We start from the raw sequence: 19370 nt of genomic DNA on the forward strand, positions 1-19370 counted from the left end.
ACCACTTTGTATGTTAAGTGGCTAGGGCCCCCTTGGTGGCTCAAAGGTAAAGAATGTGCCTGCAATGCAGGAGACCTTTTCCCTTTCCGTCATCTCCTAAAATTTTGGGAAGTGCATTCTTTCTCCCCCTCACTCCCACCCCAAGGCCATGGCAAAGTCAACTGTGATAAGGTGTGAAGTTCCCTGGGAGAAAAGCGCCATCTGCATTTGCATAAAGCGAGAGCTGCTCTGGTTAATCTGTCAACAGCTTCCTAGTAGAAAATGTCCCTGAAAATAGATGTGCCATTTACCTGTAAAGGCTTTCTTTTCCTGTGAAATTAATGGCGTAAGATTTTTTTTTAAGTTATTATCTTAAAATTTTTCTTCTAAGGTTGAACTGATTCTAACAAATTTTCTTCATTTAGTTGCTAAAAATTGCTGTTAATGGGCTCAAGATTGAAACTTTGATCTTGCTACAAGACAGGTCATATTAATTCAGAATTGACTGTAGTGGGTCCTGGGGGGTGGGGAGATTGGAAGAAGACACCCCAGGCCTGCAAGGAACTCAGAAATTTGAGCATCTGCACAGCAGCATTCTTAATGATTGTGTTACGTGGCCTAATAGAACTGCCTACATGGGAATGAATCAAGACAAAACCCAAAAAGCACAAATTGTTTCTGGGAGGGTTCTTGAAAAAGGTAGCCCTTGAAAAGTGATTCGCATAGTGAGGGAGTGCAAGAGAATTCCAGGCAGGGGGGATATCGGTTCATACTGGGATCGGAACTGGAAATGAGCATATTGAACAAGACACAGTTGGTCACACATGTCATTGTTTTAGTCAGAGGACAGAGAGATGGGAAGTCGGGGCTCAGAGTTGTGCAAATTAGTGAAACTCCTCCAGCCTGGCTGTGGTGGGCAAAGTGGGTGTAATAATCCAAGTTCTTAGAGCAGTGCAGGCCTGATGAAGGGGTTGGGGGAGACCCTGGAAATCTCCGGGGAGGAGAGAGGAGCTTCTTGGGCAGTTGGTTTACATTGACTGGTTAATTTGGTAGGGTCACTGGTTGCATTCTTCACCCTTTGCTACTTGTCTGCACAGTTGGTCTTTTAAGGAGCTTTAGGGAGGGCAGTGGGCCCTTGTAGATTAACGCCCCGGAGCCAGCGTACAGGGTCTTTATAAAGATGGGGAGAGGGCGCCAGGGGTGTTGTTTCCTGATTTCCTGACCCTTTCCTGACACCCTTGAGAGAGGGGTGGAGTTTTTAATGGATGAGAGAAGAAAAGTCGCAGAACTTGCAGCCAAGGTCACTGGTGAGTAGCCCGGCGGGCTTAGACCCGGGTTGTAGGTGACCCGCGGAAAGGTGCTCCCAGTGCCTGCTGTTGAGGCGTTCGGAGGAAAGGACGGTTAATTAGGGATAGCTTCATTGCCTGCACCAGGCGGGGCCGGCACACGGGCCGCAGCTCTGGGGGCGGGGGCCGGGATAGGGCCAGGATGCCCCTCCGCGGTTGCCCCGCCCCGCCCCGCCCCGCCCCCTGCCCCGCCCCGCCCCTGTCTCGCCCTGGCGGTGCCTTCCGCGCGCGGTGGGCTGATGCTCAGGCCACGAGGCCGCCCTGGACAGTGTCACGGGGGGCGAACTTCAGCCGGGTCCTCGCAGCCAGTGTTGGGTGAGTGTCCAGAGTGGGAAGGAAGACCCCCTTGAGTGGTTAAACCGTTCCTGGAGCCGGGCTTGGGGGCTGGAGTCACATGAGATTCCCTAAACCGCCCTCCCCCGCCCCCAAACACACACCGTTTCTTCCCTGCGGAGGCTGCTGCTCCTTCCAGGTGGACGCTGGTGGTTCTGTCCTCTGGCGGAGAACTCAGGGCTTGTGTCTGTAGTGAGGGATCCCGCGCACTCACCGGGACCTCGGCTCTGGAACCAAGAGAGTTCCACGGTTGCTGCACCACAGCCGCAGCTCCATTGAGACCAGGATACTTCGATTTTAGTTTCTTTCATTAATAATCCATTGTCATGCTTCTAATTTGGATCATTCCCTGCTTTGCGAGAGGAACATGCTCCGAGGACAGATGTCAGTCCCCGTAATTAAAGTTAGTTGAGAGCAGCGGGGAGCAAGAAGTGCAAGGATTTAGGGCAAGTCCAGCCGCTCAGCCGGCCATGCCGAGTTGGTAGTGGCATTTGGGGACTTGCCTTGGAAAGGAGTCACCCACCTCCGTGGTGAAGGGCATTGGGAGGCGGGTGTGAGGCACAGGTGGCCCCAGCAGTGTTGGCCGGCAGACGACTGTGCTGTGCTTAGGAAAGGTGGGGGGCGGGGGGACGTTTCCCAGATAGGGTTTCTTTCAAAAAATAATAATTTCATGGGATAGGGCTATTGATTTGGCTTTGCAAAGGGAGGAATGGTATTTATTAAAAGAGCTTGAACAAATAGTATTGGAATCAGTGAGAACTGAAATCTGATGATGGTGAGAACTCAGGTGGAGATACTCTGAGGACAGTATGTATTATGTGATTTTTATCTTATCTCTTGCTCTCTACCTTTTGAACTTAAAGCAGAATTCAGACCAACAGCTTATTAATCAGCTACTGCTTTTTCCTTTTAAAGGTAAATTCTGAAAAAAAAAAAATGCGTCATGGTGCTTGCCTGTCAGATGTTTACTTTTGCAAGAACATTTTGGTATATTTTGTAACTTTTTTTTTATTCTTGTCTTACTGAAGAATATTTAATTATCTGAAGGTGGCTATCATGCATTTTCCAAACCGAAAAAATTCATTTTACAAAATTGACTAATTTTAATGTTGTGATACATTTGAAAATATCCCTCAAACTTACTAATGTTCCTAGCATTTAAAAAGCGGTGCCCTGTGTTGCACACAAGATGCAGACTTAGCTAAAAAAACTTTTAAAGCATTTAAAGATTTAGATCTTGACTTGGTGGGGAATTTTGGAAAAGATAAATTTGGGAGAATATAAGCTCTTTCCTGAAGGAGCTTTCTCCTTGTGTCCTCAGTTGCTGTTGTGTTTATTTCATCTGCACAAGTGTTTGGTAATCCTTTTTAAAGTTTTTACTTCCCAGGAACCTGGTTTTCTTGGTTTAAGTATTTAGGAATGTCCTGTTACTTTCGGGGCTTTAAAGTTTTAGGTGAGATAGACACATTAGCATTTGAAAGTGTTTGCATTTGGTTTTGTTTCCTTGTTTGCATTTGGTTTTGTTTTTTATTTTCTGCTTGTTTTAACTTGAAATTAGTTTCTTTTGTTATTAAAAGATTAACTTTCAAGGTGGTTACTGCAGTGAAACTTTACAGGGTTGTGTTCACATACCTGCCATTAATATTTAGAGAGGCAAATTTAGCTGCTAAACAAACATAGCATTTTGTAACAAAATAAAGTACTAAATTAATTTTCCATAGTGTGGTAATTAAGATTTCTTCATTTAAAAATGGAGAGATTTTAGGACATACCTAGTAAATGCATGGAGTGGGACTGAAAACCATAGCTACCTGAAATTTTGAAAAAATGAAAATGTTTTTTGAAATATATATATTTAAAGGGGAAGACATGGGTCATACAACATTTTATGCAATGTTTTTGAGGCAGTTGTTTATATTATTTTTCTGTAATCTTTCACATTAACTTAATTTCTAGATTATTCAGTAATTCTAAAATGGATGCAGATTGCTTTAAAGATTAGAACTGGAAAAGGAAGTAGAGAAAGGCTTTTCTGGGGTGTTTTTTATTTTTAATTTTTCTAAGCACATGTTTTATGGTTATAATTTTCCTGATCCTGAAATATCCCCTGTACATCTCAAACTGGACTGAAGAGATTAATACTCAGAACTGTGAATGGACTATCAATTTCTGGGGAAAATAGGCCTAATCAGTTCCACCAGGACTAATTAAGAATTATGCAGATTGTTTACTAGAAAGATGCCCTGGGTAGTTTTCCCTTTTATTCACATAATCTGTAAACTGGAAAGAAAACAGCCCTCCCATATCTTTGTACATCTTTCACGTGTGCACCAGGTGATCCAGGAACATTTGTGAACGTTCTTCTGCAGGAGGGACTAAACTCACAATTTCAATATTCATTTTTTGGAAATGGTATTTTTTTCTTTTCTTTTTTTTGTCTTTGTTGTAACGGGAGGGCATGGTCTGGTGTTTTTCCATAGACACGCTAATATCCTTGTGAAGTGGCATGTACACTAGAGGCTAAGCTTTTTTTTTTTTTTTTAAGTACAGTGAGCAATGAGAGAAAGTCTTCACATTCTATAAATTAGAAGAAAAATTGCCACAGCTATGATTGCCTTTGTTCTCAAAGCCATTTGAATTGCAGGCTGTGTTGGGACTGGTTCGTACATTGTTTAACTGCTGAGACTAAAACTTCTAATTAGAGTAATTACTGGGTGGGAGCGGACTGGCGGGGCGGGGTGGGGGCCAGGGGTGTGGCTGGGAAGGGGCGCCGCGTGGTGGGAACCCGGCTCGGCTGGCCCGCGGGGCGGGGCGGGCGCGGCGGCGGCCTCTCCGGGGATTGGCCCGGGAGGAGGAGGCGGCGCGCGGCGGCCGCTGCGGATATCAGCCGGCGCCCGAGACGGATCCGGGCGGACTCCGGGCTCCGGCCTGCGCCCCGACGGGAGCCTCAGTAAGTAAGAAGTTTTCCTCCTTCCAGGTTGGGCCCGGGGCCGTCAGCTGGTGTTCGTTAGGAGAATTAAGGTGGTTTCTTCCCCGTCTACCAAATCCCTTCTCATTTTCCTCCTCTTAACCTCAGTCTTTCCACCAAATGAGTTTTAGCAGGAAAGAAAGCCAAGTTTGGTTCACTCGTGATCGTTCTGCTTCGTAAATCTGTCCTTATTTGCTCACAGCTAACAGTCCATTCTGGGGAGGTTGCATTCCCACTACCACGGGGGTATCATTTGACGTGAATGGGAGTTGTAGTTGCCCTCAAAAATACTATATGGTGCTTCTGACGGGCTCTTGCCTTTGTTTTCACACCGTTGTGCTTGTAAACATGTTGAACTTTGAGTGCATTCAAGGACATGGGCGTTGGTATTGTAATTTTTTGTGTGTATTTTATTTACGAAGCCTTCAGGGAAGACAGATCGGTTAAACAAATACATTCTGAAGTGCTGCTTACTTAAAGGAAAAGTGTAGCAAATTACTGCTCAGACTGGAACCTTTAGAAGTGTCTACAGGTTAACTTGAGTTTCTAGAGCACTGTCCTCTTTGCTGTTTGTTAAGGGGTGTGTGCCAGCATAGTAAAGGTTCGGGTCTTTACTCTCAATTCCTAGAAAACATTCTTAGCTGGAAACGTAGCCCAAGTTTTAAACTTTGACTCTTTAGAAAACTTCGTTAGGATTGTCCTAGAGGGAGCAGCCTGTTCATGTTTTGTCTCAGCGGTAACTACTACTTGTAAAGTTCTGAGATGAGATCCTACATTGTAAAATCGGCAGGAAGATAGTTTTCAATCTGTGAAGTTTCATTTAGTAAATTTAAAAATCTGTGTTCCCTTTTTGTTTTGGCGGAGGTCTGTGATCCCTGGTTTTTCAAGTTGATTTGTTATAAGTCAGTCAGCTTCACTCTGGAATACAGTGTGTAGATTATAATTGATATGTCGTAACTTCCATAAAAGCACAGTTTCAGAAATTCTGTTAAAATGTAGAGAGTAAAACATTTTTTGAAGTTTCTCCTTTTAGTTTTAGCTATATAAGAAAAAATTTCTTAAAAACTACACAAAGAAAATAGTTTCATTTCCTCTGTTTTTTTAACATAAATTCTGAAATTTATAAAGCAGATGAGCTTGGATACTCAGAAGAGGGAAGGTTTGTCTTTTTTGCAGACTTGACTCTTTTTCATTAAAATTGAATAAACAACTCAAAAACTTAGAAATGTCTTAACATTTCTTGTAATTTCCAAAAGTTCTGTGCTATTAAAATGTATTATGCTGATAAAATACTACTAAATTTTTCTTCTATGAGCACGTTATACATACATAAAGGCAGATATAAAAAGAATGCCAAAACTTTAGTACAGTTTGTGTGAAGTTGCTTCAGGAGTCTGAAGAATAACTTGCAATACTTTAGATTTTAGTAGTTTACTTGCTACTAGTAAACGTACGTTATGTTTACTCATCTTCATGCCAACCAGGAAATATGGAAAGGTGTTGGTAGGTCTCAGACCCGCTAGGATTTTAGGTCCATGGTTAATAAGTGGTTAATAAGTATGTGTCTGTTTTTGCATCTTTGAAGACTTACTTCTGTTGATTGCCTTTGACATATTTGAGTGCATGTGAGAGCATTTTTCTGTGGCAGCAAACAAGGCCGAATTTCAGATTTCCTGCTCCTGTAACCAGCTTCAGGCTGGTCCGGACCACGAGTCCAAGTCGGAGCTCACAGTAGACGTAAGATTATCTGAATGATATTATATATATATATAAAAATATATATGTGTGTGTATGTATATAATGTCTGAATTCTGATAAAAGTAAGAACATTTTTATAATACTGTTTCAGTCTGCTTGTTGGGAATAGTTCTTATGGGAAGTACATTAATTTATGAATTATTCAGTCCTTTGTACATAGCGTGCAACTTCAGGTAAACAAAGCTGGCGTCATTCATGTGCATTCAGTTTATGGTTCTGGTTCCCATTCACCTGTTTTTTCACCGTCTCACATGATGTGCATGTAAGACAGCCATTTCTGTCTCACACAAAATGCTGACCCATTAAGAGCTTTTATTCTCTTCACATGCATTGAGGTTGAGGTGGAAGGGAGAGAAGGAAGCGTTAAAAATGAAGGAAGCATTTCTTGAAAGTGTGTGAAACTTGTTCTCTGCCTTTCTTTTTCCTGAAGCTCTTTAAGTACATTGTTTTTTTCAGTAATGTGAATTTCTGTGTCTAAGTGACCCTTAAGAAGTTAATTCTTTGCTCTATTCCTCAATAAAAGTTTTCAAAGTTAATCCAGGATATAAAATGTCTGGACTAGAATCCGAAAGTGTATGGAATTGGAGTGAAATCTGACTCCTAGGGTTTATATACGTTAAATCATTCTGTGAGAGAAAACAGAGACGTTGGATAGTAAATTGTACAATCCTTTCACCACATTTTTATTAAGGAAAAACAACTTGATTCCTTTATTTTGACAGCAGTAATTTTTGTATTTGGACTCCTCACCCTCTTCCACCTCACACCCCCATTTCTTTTTAGTTGTGGTTGGTTGTACATATCTTTAAGAATATGTTTCTTTGTCGACTTTATGACAGAAACCACAACAAATTGTCATCGTGTGACTAATATTTATGTTTAGTTTGAGTTTGGTAGAAAGTATAAGAAGAATATTAGAAATTAAAATCTTAACGAAAGTGGTAACTTATGTTGTTTTGACTATGAATCTATGAAGAAGAAAGGACAGGAACTAGGAGTAATAGAATGTTAGTATTTTCCACCAGAATAAATACCCATGAGTGAAATTTGTTTGTGAATTATGTTCTCTGCTTAAAAATTTGAGTGTATGTGTGTATCTGTTCTTCAGTCGTTCGTCTTAAGCCGAGCACCAGACTATGAGTTGGTTTCTCCCTCCTCTTTTTCTGGCTTTTCCTCACCTTGCAACTTTGGTTAGTGTTTTTGTGGCTTACTTTTTTGTAGATGTTAACTTTGATAATTTTTTAAAACATAATCTGTAATAACAAGTTTTAACGAGACTGGAAAGCAAAGGGACAGTCTTTGTGAAGAGATTTCTGCTGTTGAATCCTTGCGCTTCGTGCGAGATGGGTTGTTACATGCAGTGCAGTCTAGCTTATTCATTAGTTGTTTAAATACACTGCAGAACCATCATTTTGTTGATTGCTTCCAACTACAGTTGAGGAGGCATTTCAGTTATTTTACCATTAACTTTTAAAGTAAAAATCTGTTATTAATACAGGTTTCCAAAACTTTTTTAAAGTTTTGATATATTTAAGTTGTGTATTTTGGGGACTTGTTTTGGTTTAGAAGTGAGCGTCACTTGTGGCTTGAATTTTCGTCTGTAGCTGTGTAAATTTTCTGTCCATAGAGTTTTAACCTAAATCAGTGAACTGTTGCTTGACAGCTGTTCTTGGAGGCATTTTTTTGTGTTACTCCATCTTTCCATGTTGGATGTTAAGTCCTTCATTTAAATTTGATAAGAGTATCTGGCATGAAGTAGGTGACACATGAAATGAGCAAGATAGGGTTCCACCCCTTAAGGAGTTGCCTTTAAAAGGTACATTCTTTTTATAGAGGTTAAAATATGGTTTTGTTTGAACTCAACTTTACTTGTATAAACTAAAAAGAGAAGGATTCTATTTTTATCCATCCATAAAATTTTAAAGAGCTTAATTTCAGTAAATCCTGTCCCCCCCCCCCCCCGCCCCCGCTAATCACCTGTAATTAATGGAGGAAGCCACTGTTTTCAGACTGAATATCCCTAATCCTTAGGAATATTGTTTAGTCTCTTAAGTCATGTCTGACTCTCTGCGACTCCACGGACTGTAGCCTGCCAGGCTCCTCTGTCATGGCATTTCCCAGGCATGAATACTGGAGTGGGTTGCCATTTCCTTCTCCAGAGGATCTTCCTGACTTGGGGATCGAACCTAGGTCTCCTGCATTGGCAGAAGGATGGATTTTTTGGGGTTTTTTTTTTTTTTTTTTACCCCTGAGCCACCTGGGAAAGCCTCTATTTGTGCATATGAGCACCTTAATTTTGTGCACATTATAGACCAGGAACATACGGCTATACAAAATAAACTCAACTGAATGTTAAAAGAATCTAATGTTGATGCAATTATTTTCTAGAAGTACTAAATTCATAACAGATTATCCCTCACAGATTATCTGATTTTGACATATTGGGAGTAATAGGGGAAGTTAAAGAAAAGAAGAAATTCTGGGTTTGAGTGAAATTACAGTTACTGATTTTCCCTTGGAAAAAAACTCTTGAGAATATTTGATGGTTCGTTTGTATTATAAATGACAACATAAAAATCTGAGCACGTGACTGATGCAGTGCTTTATGTATATTTTCAAATCATTTGGAAAATTTTAAATTCTTTCTATATTTCTTTGTTTTTTCCCTTTTTATTCTTTATGCCTTATAAACCCTTGTGTTGAGGACTGACTTTGAATAGATTGCAGCAAGGGAAGTGCTCTATAATTCTTTCAATATTTGAGCATTGCTTGCACACAACTTACGTCTTAGATTTAATGATGTTATTCATCTCTGCTTAGAGAAGTAGTGACATCAAAACTTTTGAGATCTATGTTGCTTTCAGATACTGTTGTTATGACTAAGAATAAAGAGACTGAGATTTCTTGGTGCACGCTCCTGCTAGGGGATCTACTTTTAACTCCTTTGCAGAAGACCCTGGTTTCCAGGTTTCTAGCTCAGTACTTTGCTGGAGCATATGTTTTAATCATTTACGCATTTCAGTGCTGAAATTGCAGTATTAAATTTCTTTATAAAGTGGATCTTCTCTCCTTTAAGTAATTACTGGGAAATTTTTAACATGATTTAAGAAAAATAGTTCAGCTTGATCTAGAGGCAGAAAAAAAAGACCAGGCAGCTCATGTAGGTTACTAGGGAAGAAGTTGATGTAAAGAGTTTATTTCTTTTTGTGTATCTTTAGAAGGTTATTCACAGAAATCAGCCATAATTTATGTTTTCTTCCTAACTTATCATCCACTTAATAACATTTCTTTCTATTTTAGCATTCTACAGAAACAGTTACATCTCATTCTTTTCAGTAGCTGCTTAATATTCTGTTGCATGAAAAGAAAAAATTCTGTTGCATGATGGTTAATATACCATAGCCACGATTTTGACACACAGATTTTGACCGTCAGTTTTCACAATAAAGGTCTTTTCATATGGTGGGCTTTTGAAAGTCATAAATTAGTTGGTATGCAAACAGTTTTGGATTAAAAAATAGCACTTTATAACTTAGGAATTCAGATTCAAAAAAGCTATACTCTTATTTAAGATAAATGTATACTCTTTTGGAAGATAAATTATTAAATACAGTATTAACTTAGATAAGAGCGTTAATTCTAAAGAAATGAAGCAGATTTCTATTAAAAAAAAAAAAAACCTGTGAATACAAGAAGTTAGAAGTATCTGAGTGTTTCAAGTGTTCCAAATTCTTTAGAAAGCCTTAAACAAGCCCTACATGGAGCATGAGTGTTGTCCTGACAGGATGAATGGACTGAATCATTTAGGAATTTATAGTTTCTTCTTCGTGAGCAGTAGTTTTCTTAAGAAGCATAAAATTCAGATCAGGAATGGTATCCCTTTGGCCCCTTTGGTTATTGGTCTGACAAGTTCCTAAATAGGGAAAGCAGACGCAAAGATACCAAGCATCTCTTATAAAATTTGGAATTTTCAGTTTGAATGTTTACAAAGATTTATTTTCCAAACTCTTATGACAGAAACCATTAGTGTACGTGATTATAAGAGCTGACAAGAGGATTGCATTTTATGTAGTTTAAATAATATGCTTTGTATCAAATTGCATACAGTTTGGCTAATATTTTTACAAAAGTTAGGAAAGTGTTAGCACATGAAAATTTGACCTTTGTAATCTGACATGAGTGAGATTTGAGAATGATATATGCCAGTGAATTATTTCAGGTACTCTTTGCTAATAATGGTGTGTATTTTGGTCACTGTGGTGTCACTTTTGGAAGCACCGTAACAAAACCATGGCTCAAAAACTTGGTAATCTTTTTCAGCTGCAGCTGTTAGACTTGTTTTTCCCAAAACACAGTATATACTTTTTGTGTGTGTGAAATGGATTCTATAAATATGCTTGAGTTTTCCTAAAACTTGTCTGTAGACATACTGTCTATAAAGATGTTTGATAATCAGAAATACTAATTATGCTGGATAAATATGTCTCTTCATTGATTTTGAAGAAAATTTTCATTTTTAACTATTTTATTTGGTGGCTTTCATTGGTTGGCAAATCAAATTTCTGTCCCCAAAGTAATATGAACCAGAGACTTTTATTCTTAAATTTGGCAGTTCTTTAAAATGTATTCTTTTTCTTCAATATGGAGAGGATGGTTTTTCTTTTTTAAGTTTTTAGGAGCAGTTTAGATCAATTGGGTTTTTCTGCTATACAAGTTGTTATTTTAGACTAAAAACATTTTATCATGATATTCTCATTGACAACAGATCTTGGCCAGACACTTGCCTATGTATATGTTACTAAATAGTTCATTTTTTCTCGCTTAAAAATGTTTATCATTAAGAAAATGACAGATGAAAGATCAGTGATGTGAGGGCCACGGCCCTGGCCAGTGTTTGGAGCAGGCAGAGTCAGCTTCAACAGAGTTCTGATACTCTGGATTTTGTGTTTCTTTTTGGATCGTGAGGAAGAATTCTTGTTTTGAGGAACTTCGTAGATTTTATCTTCGTTGTACACCATTTTCAAAAATCACTGTATGAAAATTTATACAGTTTAGAGATTTTTCACATATTTTAGTTTGAAACGGCATCCGAAAGATGATTTATTTAAGTTCTGTCTTGTGTCCTTTAGTCAGTTCCTTGTTCCTTAGGAAGAGTATCTGAATGGAAACAGTTTGCTGTCACACCTGTGGACTTTGGGGGCACCTGAGAGTGTGTAGTATGGCGGGTGTGTTTTCTGAGAAGAGTAAAAAGAAGTTTGTAAGACTTTGGGGGACATCTTATTTAAAAGACCTTTTACATCTGCGGGGTTACCTTTTTAATCCAAGGGGCAAAGGACAACTGCTGTCTCTTTTGTGCCTCTATGCCAGAAAACGTGTGACTTTCAAAGGTCAGCCACCCTGATTCTGGTTTGGACCCTGCTTGTGTTGAATTTCAGCCAGCTTACCGGAGAATTTGAGATTTTTCCTCCCTCCCCCATTTCTTCTGTTTTTGTTCAGTGTAAACAGTTCCTGCCGTAGTAACATAGACAAATATAGCAGAGAATGCTTTTCTGGAAGAAGAATGCTCCCTAAGCATTTTTTAACCATTTTTGGGAAGAATTGATCTTTCTGTGTATTTCAGACAAACTGAAAGAGAGGGAGGCCGTTGCTGTAAAGTGAAGTGACATCATATGTATTGCCCCCATTGATCCGCTTTTAGTCTCCAGCCAGGATAAAAGGAAATGGCATCAGGGAGGAAGCATGCTTCATTTAGGCACAGATCCCAGAGTGATAATGGGGTAATAATAGAACTCACGCCACTGTCTTTGGGAGGCCGCATTAGTCCCAGGCTCACTCCCCGTCTGGAAGCCTCTCTGAGACTTCCTTCGTGTGCGGCTGCAGCTCGCCAGCTGGGCTGCGAGGGGAGGTGCCCGCCTTCGCTTTTGGAGGGGTGCAGCTGTTGACATGGACATTTCTGTGTCCCGGGTTCTTGTGTTGGTCCCGCCTGTGGAAGGTCAGTAGTGAGATGCGTTTGGGAACAGTATCTGATTGAGGCTAGCTGGCCCTTTCAGAGTCCTGCTTGTGGAAGAAGTGGTGGAGGGGCCTTGGTTGTGTGGGTGGTCTTCAGGGAGCCAGGAGTGAGTGATGCTCCCGTGACAGCAGCAAGAGGCTGCGAGGCTTCGGAAAGAGTCAGGGTTTCTTTTCTTTGTGCTCCTTGTAGACTTGGAGGGTGGATTTGGAAAATCCATGTTTTCTTTCCAAGAGCCTGCGTAGAAACCCTTTAGAACTGTTCAGACTTGTGCGGCTTGCCTCAACCCTTAGGTTGACGGGGAAAAATTACAAGGTAGACTTTTCTTCTCTCTTTGTGCATTTCTGGGTAATTAGCTGTCATGGAATCCTCCATGTTTAGAGCAAGAATACAGACTTCTAAAATTCTTAACAAATATCATTGTATTGATTTGACCTCCTTTGGTGTTTTATTTTCTGTGTTCGAGTTAAGTTTGCTAATGATGTAAAGTTCTCTATTTCAAGGACCCGCATGACTTTGGCACCCCATACCTATTTTGTCTGAATTTCTGAGGCAGATGCATTTTAAAAATACCAAGCTGGTTTCCATATGGAAAAAATAATAACCTCGTCATGAGTTCCTTGTTTGTGCAAAGGAAAGAACTTTCTATTCCTATCACTGTTGAACTGTGGGTGTGAGCACTACTAGACCCTCAGAAATAAAGGCAGGTTCTTTCTGTCATGTTAGAAGGGGCTGCTTTCTCAGGAGATAATGCGCTGAAGCGAGCACTTTATTTTTCTTAATCATTCCATGGTGTGACTACAGCCATGTCTGTCTCCACCCTGCTCCGTACTGCTGTATTAAACACAGTCGGCCTAGAAGTCATGTGAAATTTAATTTGATTTCTACGTGGGTGGGAGTGGAGTGACCCACACAGCATTTCCCAGTGCCGCTGTGCCAGCTGCCGGGGCGGGTGGCACCCTGCACTGCGTCTGAGCACGACTGCTCGTGTGTAATATCTCTCAGTTGCTTTGCAAACATTTTAGTTTATTACTTAGTTCTTCTTTTTCATTATAGGGTGGCTTTATAGGGAGTAAATGTTTATTTTACAAAGAGAAACGTGCTGTATTAAAATGAGCGACTTACCACATTTTTGCTTTAATATCCTCTCTTCCATCTTTAATCTTATGTGAAAATTATGTAATGTTTACTCACTCATTTGTGAGTGAAGGATACTGAATCAGTTTTGTTTTCTGTGTACTGAAATAGCATTTGATCACTGATTTGAAATACACCCCCCCCCCCATTAGAAGAGTTACAGTTGAAAGCCAGATGGCTACAGGTTGTTTACTGAAAGTCATTTGCACAAGTCCATTCTGAAGAATTCTGCACATTATGGAGGAATGTTCTCCTTCTCTGTGGGTCCTTGGTGCCTCTGCCTGTCTCTGAACAAGCCAGTTCTTGCGTCAGTCACGGGATGCCTTCGTGAAGGAGGGAGAGCTGGTGGGGTGTGTGCATGCCTGCTCCTTACCTTTCTCCAATTAAAGTAAATTAAACTTAACAAACAACCACCAAGGCTCCCTTCCATCTTGGCTGCCCATCTTAAGTCAGGGGGCTTGGTCTTAAGTAATTTTCCATTGTGTAAAATTAGAGGACAAAAACTTGCAGTGATCCTCTTGGTTCTGTTTCTCTGTGCAGGTATGTATGAACTTTTTGTTTAGAAGGAAACTGTAAGAGAGGTGTAACTGTGAATCCAGATATTTTGATAGGATCACATATTAGTAACTCTGACTTTGAACTGGAGTTGATCGGTTAAATCCAGTTAGGGTAAGTTGAAGACCAAACTAGTCATCTTACCTAGGGTTTCTTTCCTCCCTGGGTCTCTGTAGTCTAAACCAAATCCTCAACTGACAATAGGCCTCTTTGTAAGCTCAGGCATATAATAGGGAGATGGTTTTCTTTCTACTCCTTCCTTCTCTGTAATTCCGCAAATTGGCTGGGCTTGTTCCTGCTGGGTTTAGTTAGTGATTGAGGCCCCCACCCCCAGGTGCTGGGTGTTCTGTGCTGTATCAGGCTGGGCCTTTCCCTAGAAGCTGTCTTCTTGCGTAGCTGTGGCTACCCTGAATTGGCTGCCTGTGGAAGCACTGCTGATGAATTTTGAGAGTGCCCATGGGGATGCAGGACTGGCCAGCGTTCTGACCCGACCTGGGGACGCCCCCCACCCTGCCCCTGAACAGGCAGGTGGGCTGCTGCTGGGCGGGCACCAGCCAGGCCACTGCAGTGGGGGGCGGGGGGGAAGGCACGTGGAGCCGCTTTGGAAAGGGATGTAGCCGTGGGGTGGGGACAGACCGTTTTGAGGAGAAAGAACAGACTCTGTGAGAAGGGTTCAAGTGCAGGAGTGCGGTCAGGGAGTGGCCTTAGGGGGGATGAGGGTTATACTCAGGGCTGGGGCTGAAGGTTTAGCCTCCACCAGAGAATAGCCCCTCTTGGAAGGTCCAGAGAGGGAGACTGCAGGGAGATGGATGGGAAAGGGCGAGGGAACCTGGGTGCTGGGGCGCGCACGGAGCCTCAGCTCTGCTTCCTGGTCAGCAATGCCAGGGGCTGGCTGAGACACCGCCCTCTGCCCGGGGCCGTGAGGGCCCGATCGCCGAGCGCTCACGGTGTAAACGGTGTAAATGGTGCGGATGCTCCCAGAAGCTGTGGTTCTGTACTTGGTCTGTTTTATAAAACAGCAGATTTAATAACAAGATATTAAAAGTAGCCTCATGTGCCTGAAACTGTAGAAAATGGAAAACTGGCTTTTCGGTGCTAGTCATTATGTTGTAAATTGATATCTTTAAAGCATCTTACAAACACAATAGTTTCAATGGAAGGAAATCAGTGTTCTTATGTATAACCTTACAGGGTCAGTGCTGAGTTGTAACCCTGTTTTTGCTGAAGCACCTTTTTTCTGTCAGCCTGAGAGAGGATCCACCCTTGACTCTTCAGCGGATGGAGTGATGTTATGAAATGAAAATACCCAAGAATCAAGTGTTGTGCCTTTGTGTCCGTCTGTCTAGAGGGAAGTGGGGGTTTTATTAGACCTTAGAAAAGTGAGGTGAGAAAATAATAGGAAATGCTTTCTTTGTGGAATTACGTGGTAAATGTCATGTATGCGGTCTCTACTGGGTTTTCCTACAAGCACGTTTTGGAAAAGTGTGTGTGTGAATGGAGGTGGGAGGCAGAGGCGGAGTGCACACTTGGGGGCTGAAAGGTAAAGAGGATGGGGCAGAAACCAATAATTTTTAAAATTTCTTTTAGAGAACAAAATAGAGATTAAAATCCAGGTGTTCTTGTTAATATTCTGTTGCTATAGTAATTGACTTTCAGAACTGTAAATTTGGGTTAGTTGACGGGGATTGTCTGGGCATAGGCAGGAATGGAGAAAAGCTAAAGGTCGAGAATAGTGGAATTCATAGTAATTCTTTTAAAACCTTCATTTTAGAATAAATATTTTTTGGTTCCTACAAGGTGCATCTTAAATTGATTTTTTTTTCTTTTGTCAGTAGTTTGAGTTCTGCTCTGCTAGAGGCTGGTCTAGGAACTGGGGTAGAGTCAGTAAGACAGATATGTTCTTGGATTTCACCAGTATTGTTCCTTCACAGATTAGTTTGTGTTATTTTTGAACTATTAATATATAAAAACATCGTCCTCTTTTTGCCTTTAAATGGTAATGCCCTTTTTACTTACCCTGTATGAAAACTCAGGAATGTGAGTGACCTTGTGTAGTTGGGGTGGGTGGGTGTATGTATGTATATAATCATACATGACAACCTTTTTTTTAATGGAATAGTAAAACTTACAGTTTTTATAATGGATTATGAGACATGGCTCTAGTTTCATTGCATGCTCTTTATTTCTTGGTGTACATTTGCAAGATTGATGTGCTAAAGAAGGAAATATGAAAGTTGCTTCTTATTTCTGTTAAACTTTCATGTGTTTACCTATGATCAGATGGTTTCTTGAGTATTTGTCTAGGCTAAATGGCATTTTTTGGCATATGCATCCTGTAAAGAAAAAGATCTATAAAACCATGGTAATGTTTTAAGATAAGCATAGTTTTTATCATTCATGGTGTGTATGTACATTGGCATCACATTGTACGTCTTAAAAAAAAATTCATGGTGTACAACCTAAAAAAAAGATAAACACAGTTTTGATCTGCCCTTAAATAGAGAACTAACATGAAAACCTATGGAAAGTAGGACTTGATCAGGCGCCAGAATGCAGAGTCTTTGGAGAAGCAGTGTAAACCTTGAGGTTTTACCAGAGTCAGGTCTCCGGTCTTCCCATGTCTCAGACAGCCACTGCGAGTGCCCAGGTTACCCTGGTTTGGCTGGCTTTGGTCTAAACATTTGGGTTTAATTTCTTGTAAGCCGAATGGCATCTTCACAGGCTGTGTGGTTTTGTCCTCAGCTTCTTCCAGACCAGCTGGTCTTGCTTCTGGAGCATCTCTTGGAGCAGAAGACTGTGACTCCGCGAACTCTGCAAAGCCTTGAGAGGACGTACCGCCTCTCGGAGCAGGATGCCGAGGTAACAGGAACACCCTCAGAGTTTAAACCGTGGGCCCTCACTGCTGGTGAAGATTGGTGGTCCCAGTGTGTCCTGGACTAGGGGAACTGCTTCCCTGGCTGTGTGTGCTCCAGTAGGGGCCTCTGATCATGGTCATTACCACGGTATTTTTAAGTCCTGAGTGTTCCCCCCTTTCCTCTTAAATTGTTAAGACAGACATAAGTCTCCTAAAGGAATGAGCAGACAGATGGAAGCTTTCCGAATTTTGAACTCGGGTGCATCATCGTGTGCATGTTGGTGGCGCCGTCCTGTTGCATATTAAGGAAACTTGGCTCAGACGTGCCAGAGCTTCTTGGTTGCATTCAGTTAGGACAGGAAGGGAGCCATGTGTAAAGGAAATGAAAACTAAATCTTAACAGCCGTGGTTTGAAAAGCAAAATTGGATGCTTGTGGGAAAGCAATATGATGTGGTCCTTAATATCTTTTAGCTTATTATGAAGAATGCAATGTGAATCCGAAGATGAGTTCCAGGGGTTTTTTTTTTTAATATATAAAATAATAAATAATGTATTTAGTCATCTTAAATTAAAAAAAACACACACAGAAAAATTCTCCTATATAAAACTCTTAAAAAGCAAACAGATTTGATTTGTGTTCATTTGAGAATAAATGAACGTTTGAAAGCTGTGCAGTCCAATATGGTAGCCATCAGCCCATGTAGCTGTTGAGCGCTTGGGATGTGGCTGTTGGGCTGTAAGTGTGGAATATGTGGGTGCTGGAGACATAGTATCAGGAGAAGCAGAATGTCTCAGTCATTTCTTCTCATTGATTACCGTGTCAGAATGATATTTTGGACATGTTGGATTAAATAAAATATTATTAAAATTATTTTCACAATTCTTAAGATGGAGTAAGTCAAGAAAAGCCTTCTCATTATTAGATTAAAAAGTAAGATCGGCATTTGTTATACATTTTAAAACCCTCACATAAATTCAGGAGTTAATTGAAAAACTCCAGTGGAACATATGTAGCTTTTTACCCATCTCAGCATAGATCAAACATGCAACTGTTGCTGTTTATTTCAGCTCTTATATTTTTGTTTATAGGAGATTCCAAATGCCAGCCTGTTATTTTTAATTAGTGTTTAAAAGAGGTTTCTATTTATAGGCATGAGGTTATGCTTTAATCAGGACTGAATACCACTGAAATGCCAGGCCCCAGTGACGGGTAGTGGGCAGACGAAGGCGGGAAGATCAAAGCAGGTGCCGGGCACCTGTCACTCCTCACCAGAAGCTGGGAGGTGGGAGACCCTGTTTTCCCCCGTTCCTGTTGGCATAAACATAAAGCACATTGTGTTCTTAACTTACAGATCAACTTTGTTGTTATATGTAACTTCATAAACCTTTGAGAAATATAGCCGGTTTTATTTTGGCTGCTTATTTTGTGTCTCAGACTGCAGTGTGATGTCCAAAGCCAGAGCAGTCTCTTCAGGCTTGACTCTTTGGTGTTGAGAGACTGGAGCCTGGTGGGGAGGCTTTGATTGGTTTAAGTAACTGGCGTGGTCCATGCAATTCACAGATCCTCACTCTGCCAGGCACAAGGGATATAGCAATGGCAAGGGTCACCCTCAGCAGGTTGGGATTCTTTGGAAAAACAGCTCATGAGTAAATGAACAGGATAGTTTGATATAAGAGCTACAGAGGAGGTTACTGGTGAAAGTGAGCTCAGTGTCTCTGGATAGAGTTCAGGAAAGGCCACAAGAAAAGGTGACAGTCAAGCCAGGACCTGGGGGCAAGAAGGAGTTAGCCATACAAAGCCAGGGGGTCCAGGAGTGATTTCCATACAGAGCTGACAGCATGCAAAGGCGTGAACATGACCTGTGCTAGGATAGGGGTCAGCAAACTTTTTCTGTAAAGGAGCAGATTTTAATATTTCAGGCCATACAGTTTCTGTCACAACTATTGAACTTTGCTGTTAACGCTGCCATAGTACGTCAGCAAACAGAAGTGCCTGTGTTTCAGTAGAGTTGTTTATGGACCCTGAAACTTGAATTTCATATAATTACCACATCTCAAGATAATTCTTTTTGTTACTGTTCCTTTTCAAAGCTATTCTAAAACACCCACAGCACTCTTAGCTGTGGGCTAGTTTGGCCTGCGCCATCCTGAAATTAGTTGATCCCTGCCCTGGGGCCAGTGGGATTGAGGTCAGGGGTGGATAGGGCCCGGATTAGGGCTGTAGGGCCCTGAGGCCTAACATACCACTGCCTTGCCCCCTTCCCAGGCCCTCTGGGGCCCTGGCATCTAGTCAGTTACGCTGACAGTGTGTCTCACTGTGAGGTTTCCTTGAAATGTCACTCAGAACCAGGAAAGCAATAGGATATTGGCCAACCAGGGTGTTTTCTAGAAACTTCATTAGTTACGTGTGATTTATTGTGACACTGATTAGC

General features: G+C 41.1%; 1 protein-coding gene across 12 annotated transcripts in view; it reads left to right on the forward strand.

The window, feature by feature from the left end:
* Positions 1 to 19370, forward strand: part of LOC122431703 (aminopeptidase O (putative)) — a 392534-nt gene that overhangs the window by 349953 nt on the left and 23211 nt on the right. For 8 of the 12 annotated variants that reach the window (XR_006266602.1, XM_043453074.1, XM_043453071.1 and 5 more), the window contains one exon: positions 16826 to 16942. The exons of the other annotated variants lie outside the window; for them this stretch is intronic. Coding sequence is in view for 7 of the 8 variants with exons in the window: in XM_043453074.1 (XP_043309009.1) it covers positions 16826 to 16942 (117 nt within the window). In the remaining variant the exon portion in view is untranslated. The remainder of the gene's footprint in view (positions 1 to 16825; positions 16943 to 19370) is intronic. 12 annotated transcript variants of the gene reach the window in all.

The sequence above is a fragment of the Cervus canadensis genome, chromosome 30 (assembly GCF_019320065.1).
Source record: "Cervus canadensis isolate Bull #8, Minnesota chromosome 30, ASM1932006v1, whole genome shotgun sequence".
In the NCBI taxonomy this organism is placed as follows: domain Eukaryota; kingdom Metazoa; phylum Chordata; class Mammalia; order Artiodactyla; family Cervidae; genus Cervus; species Cervus canadensis.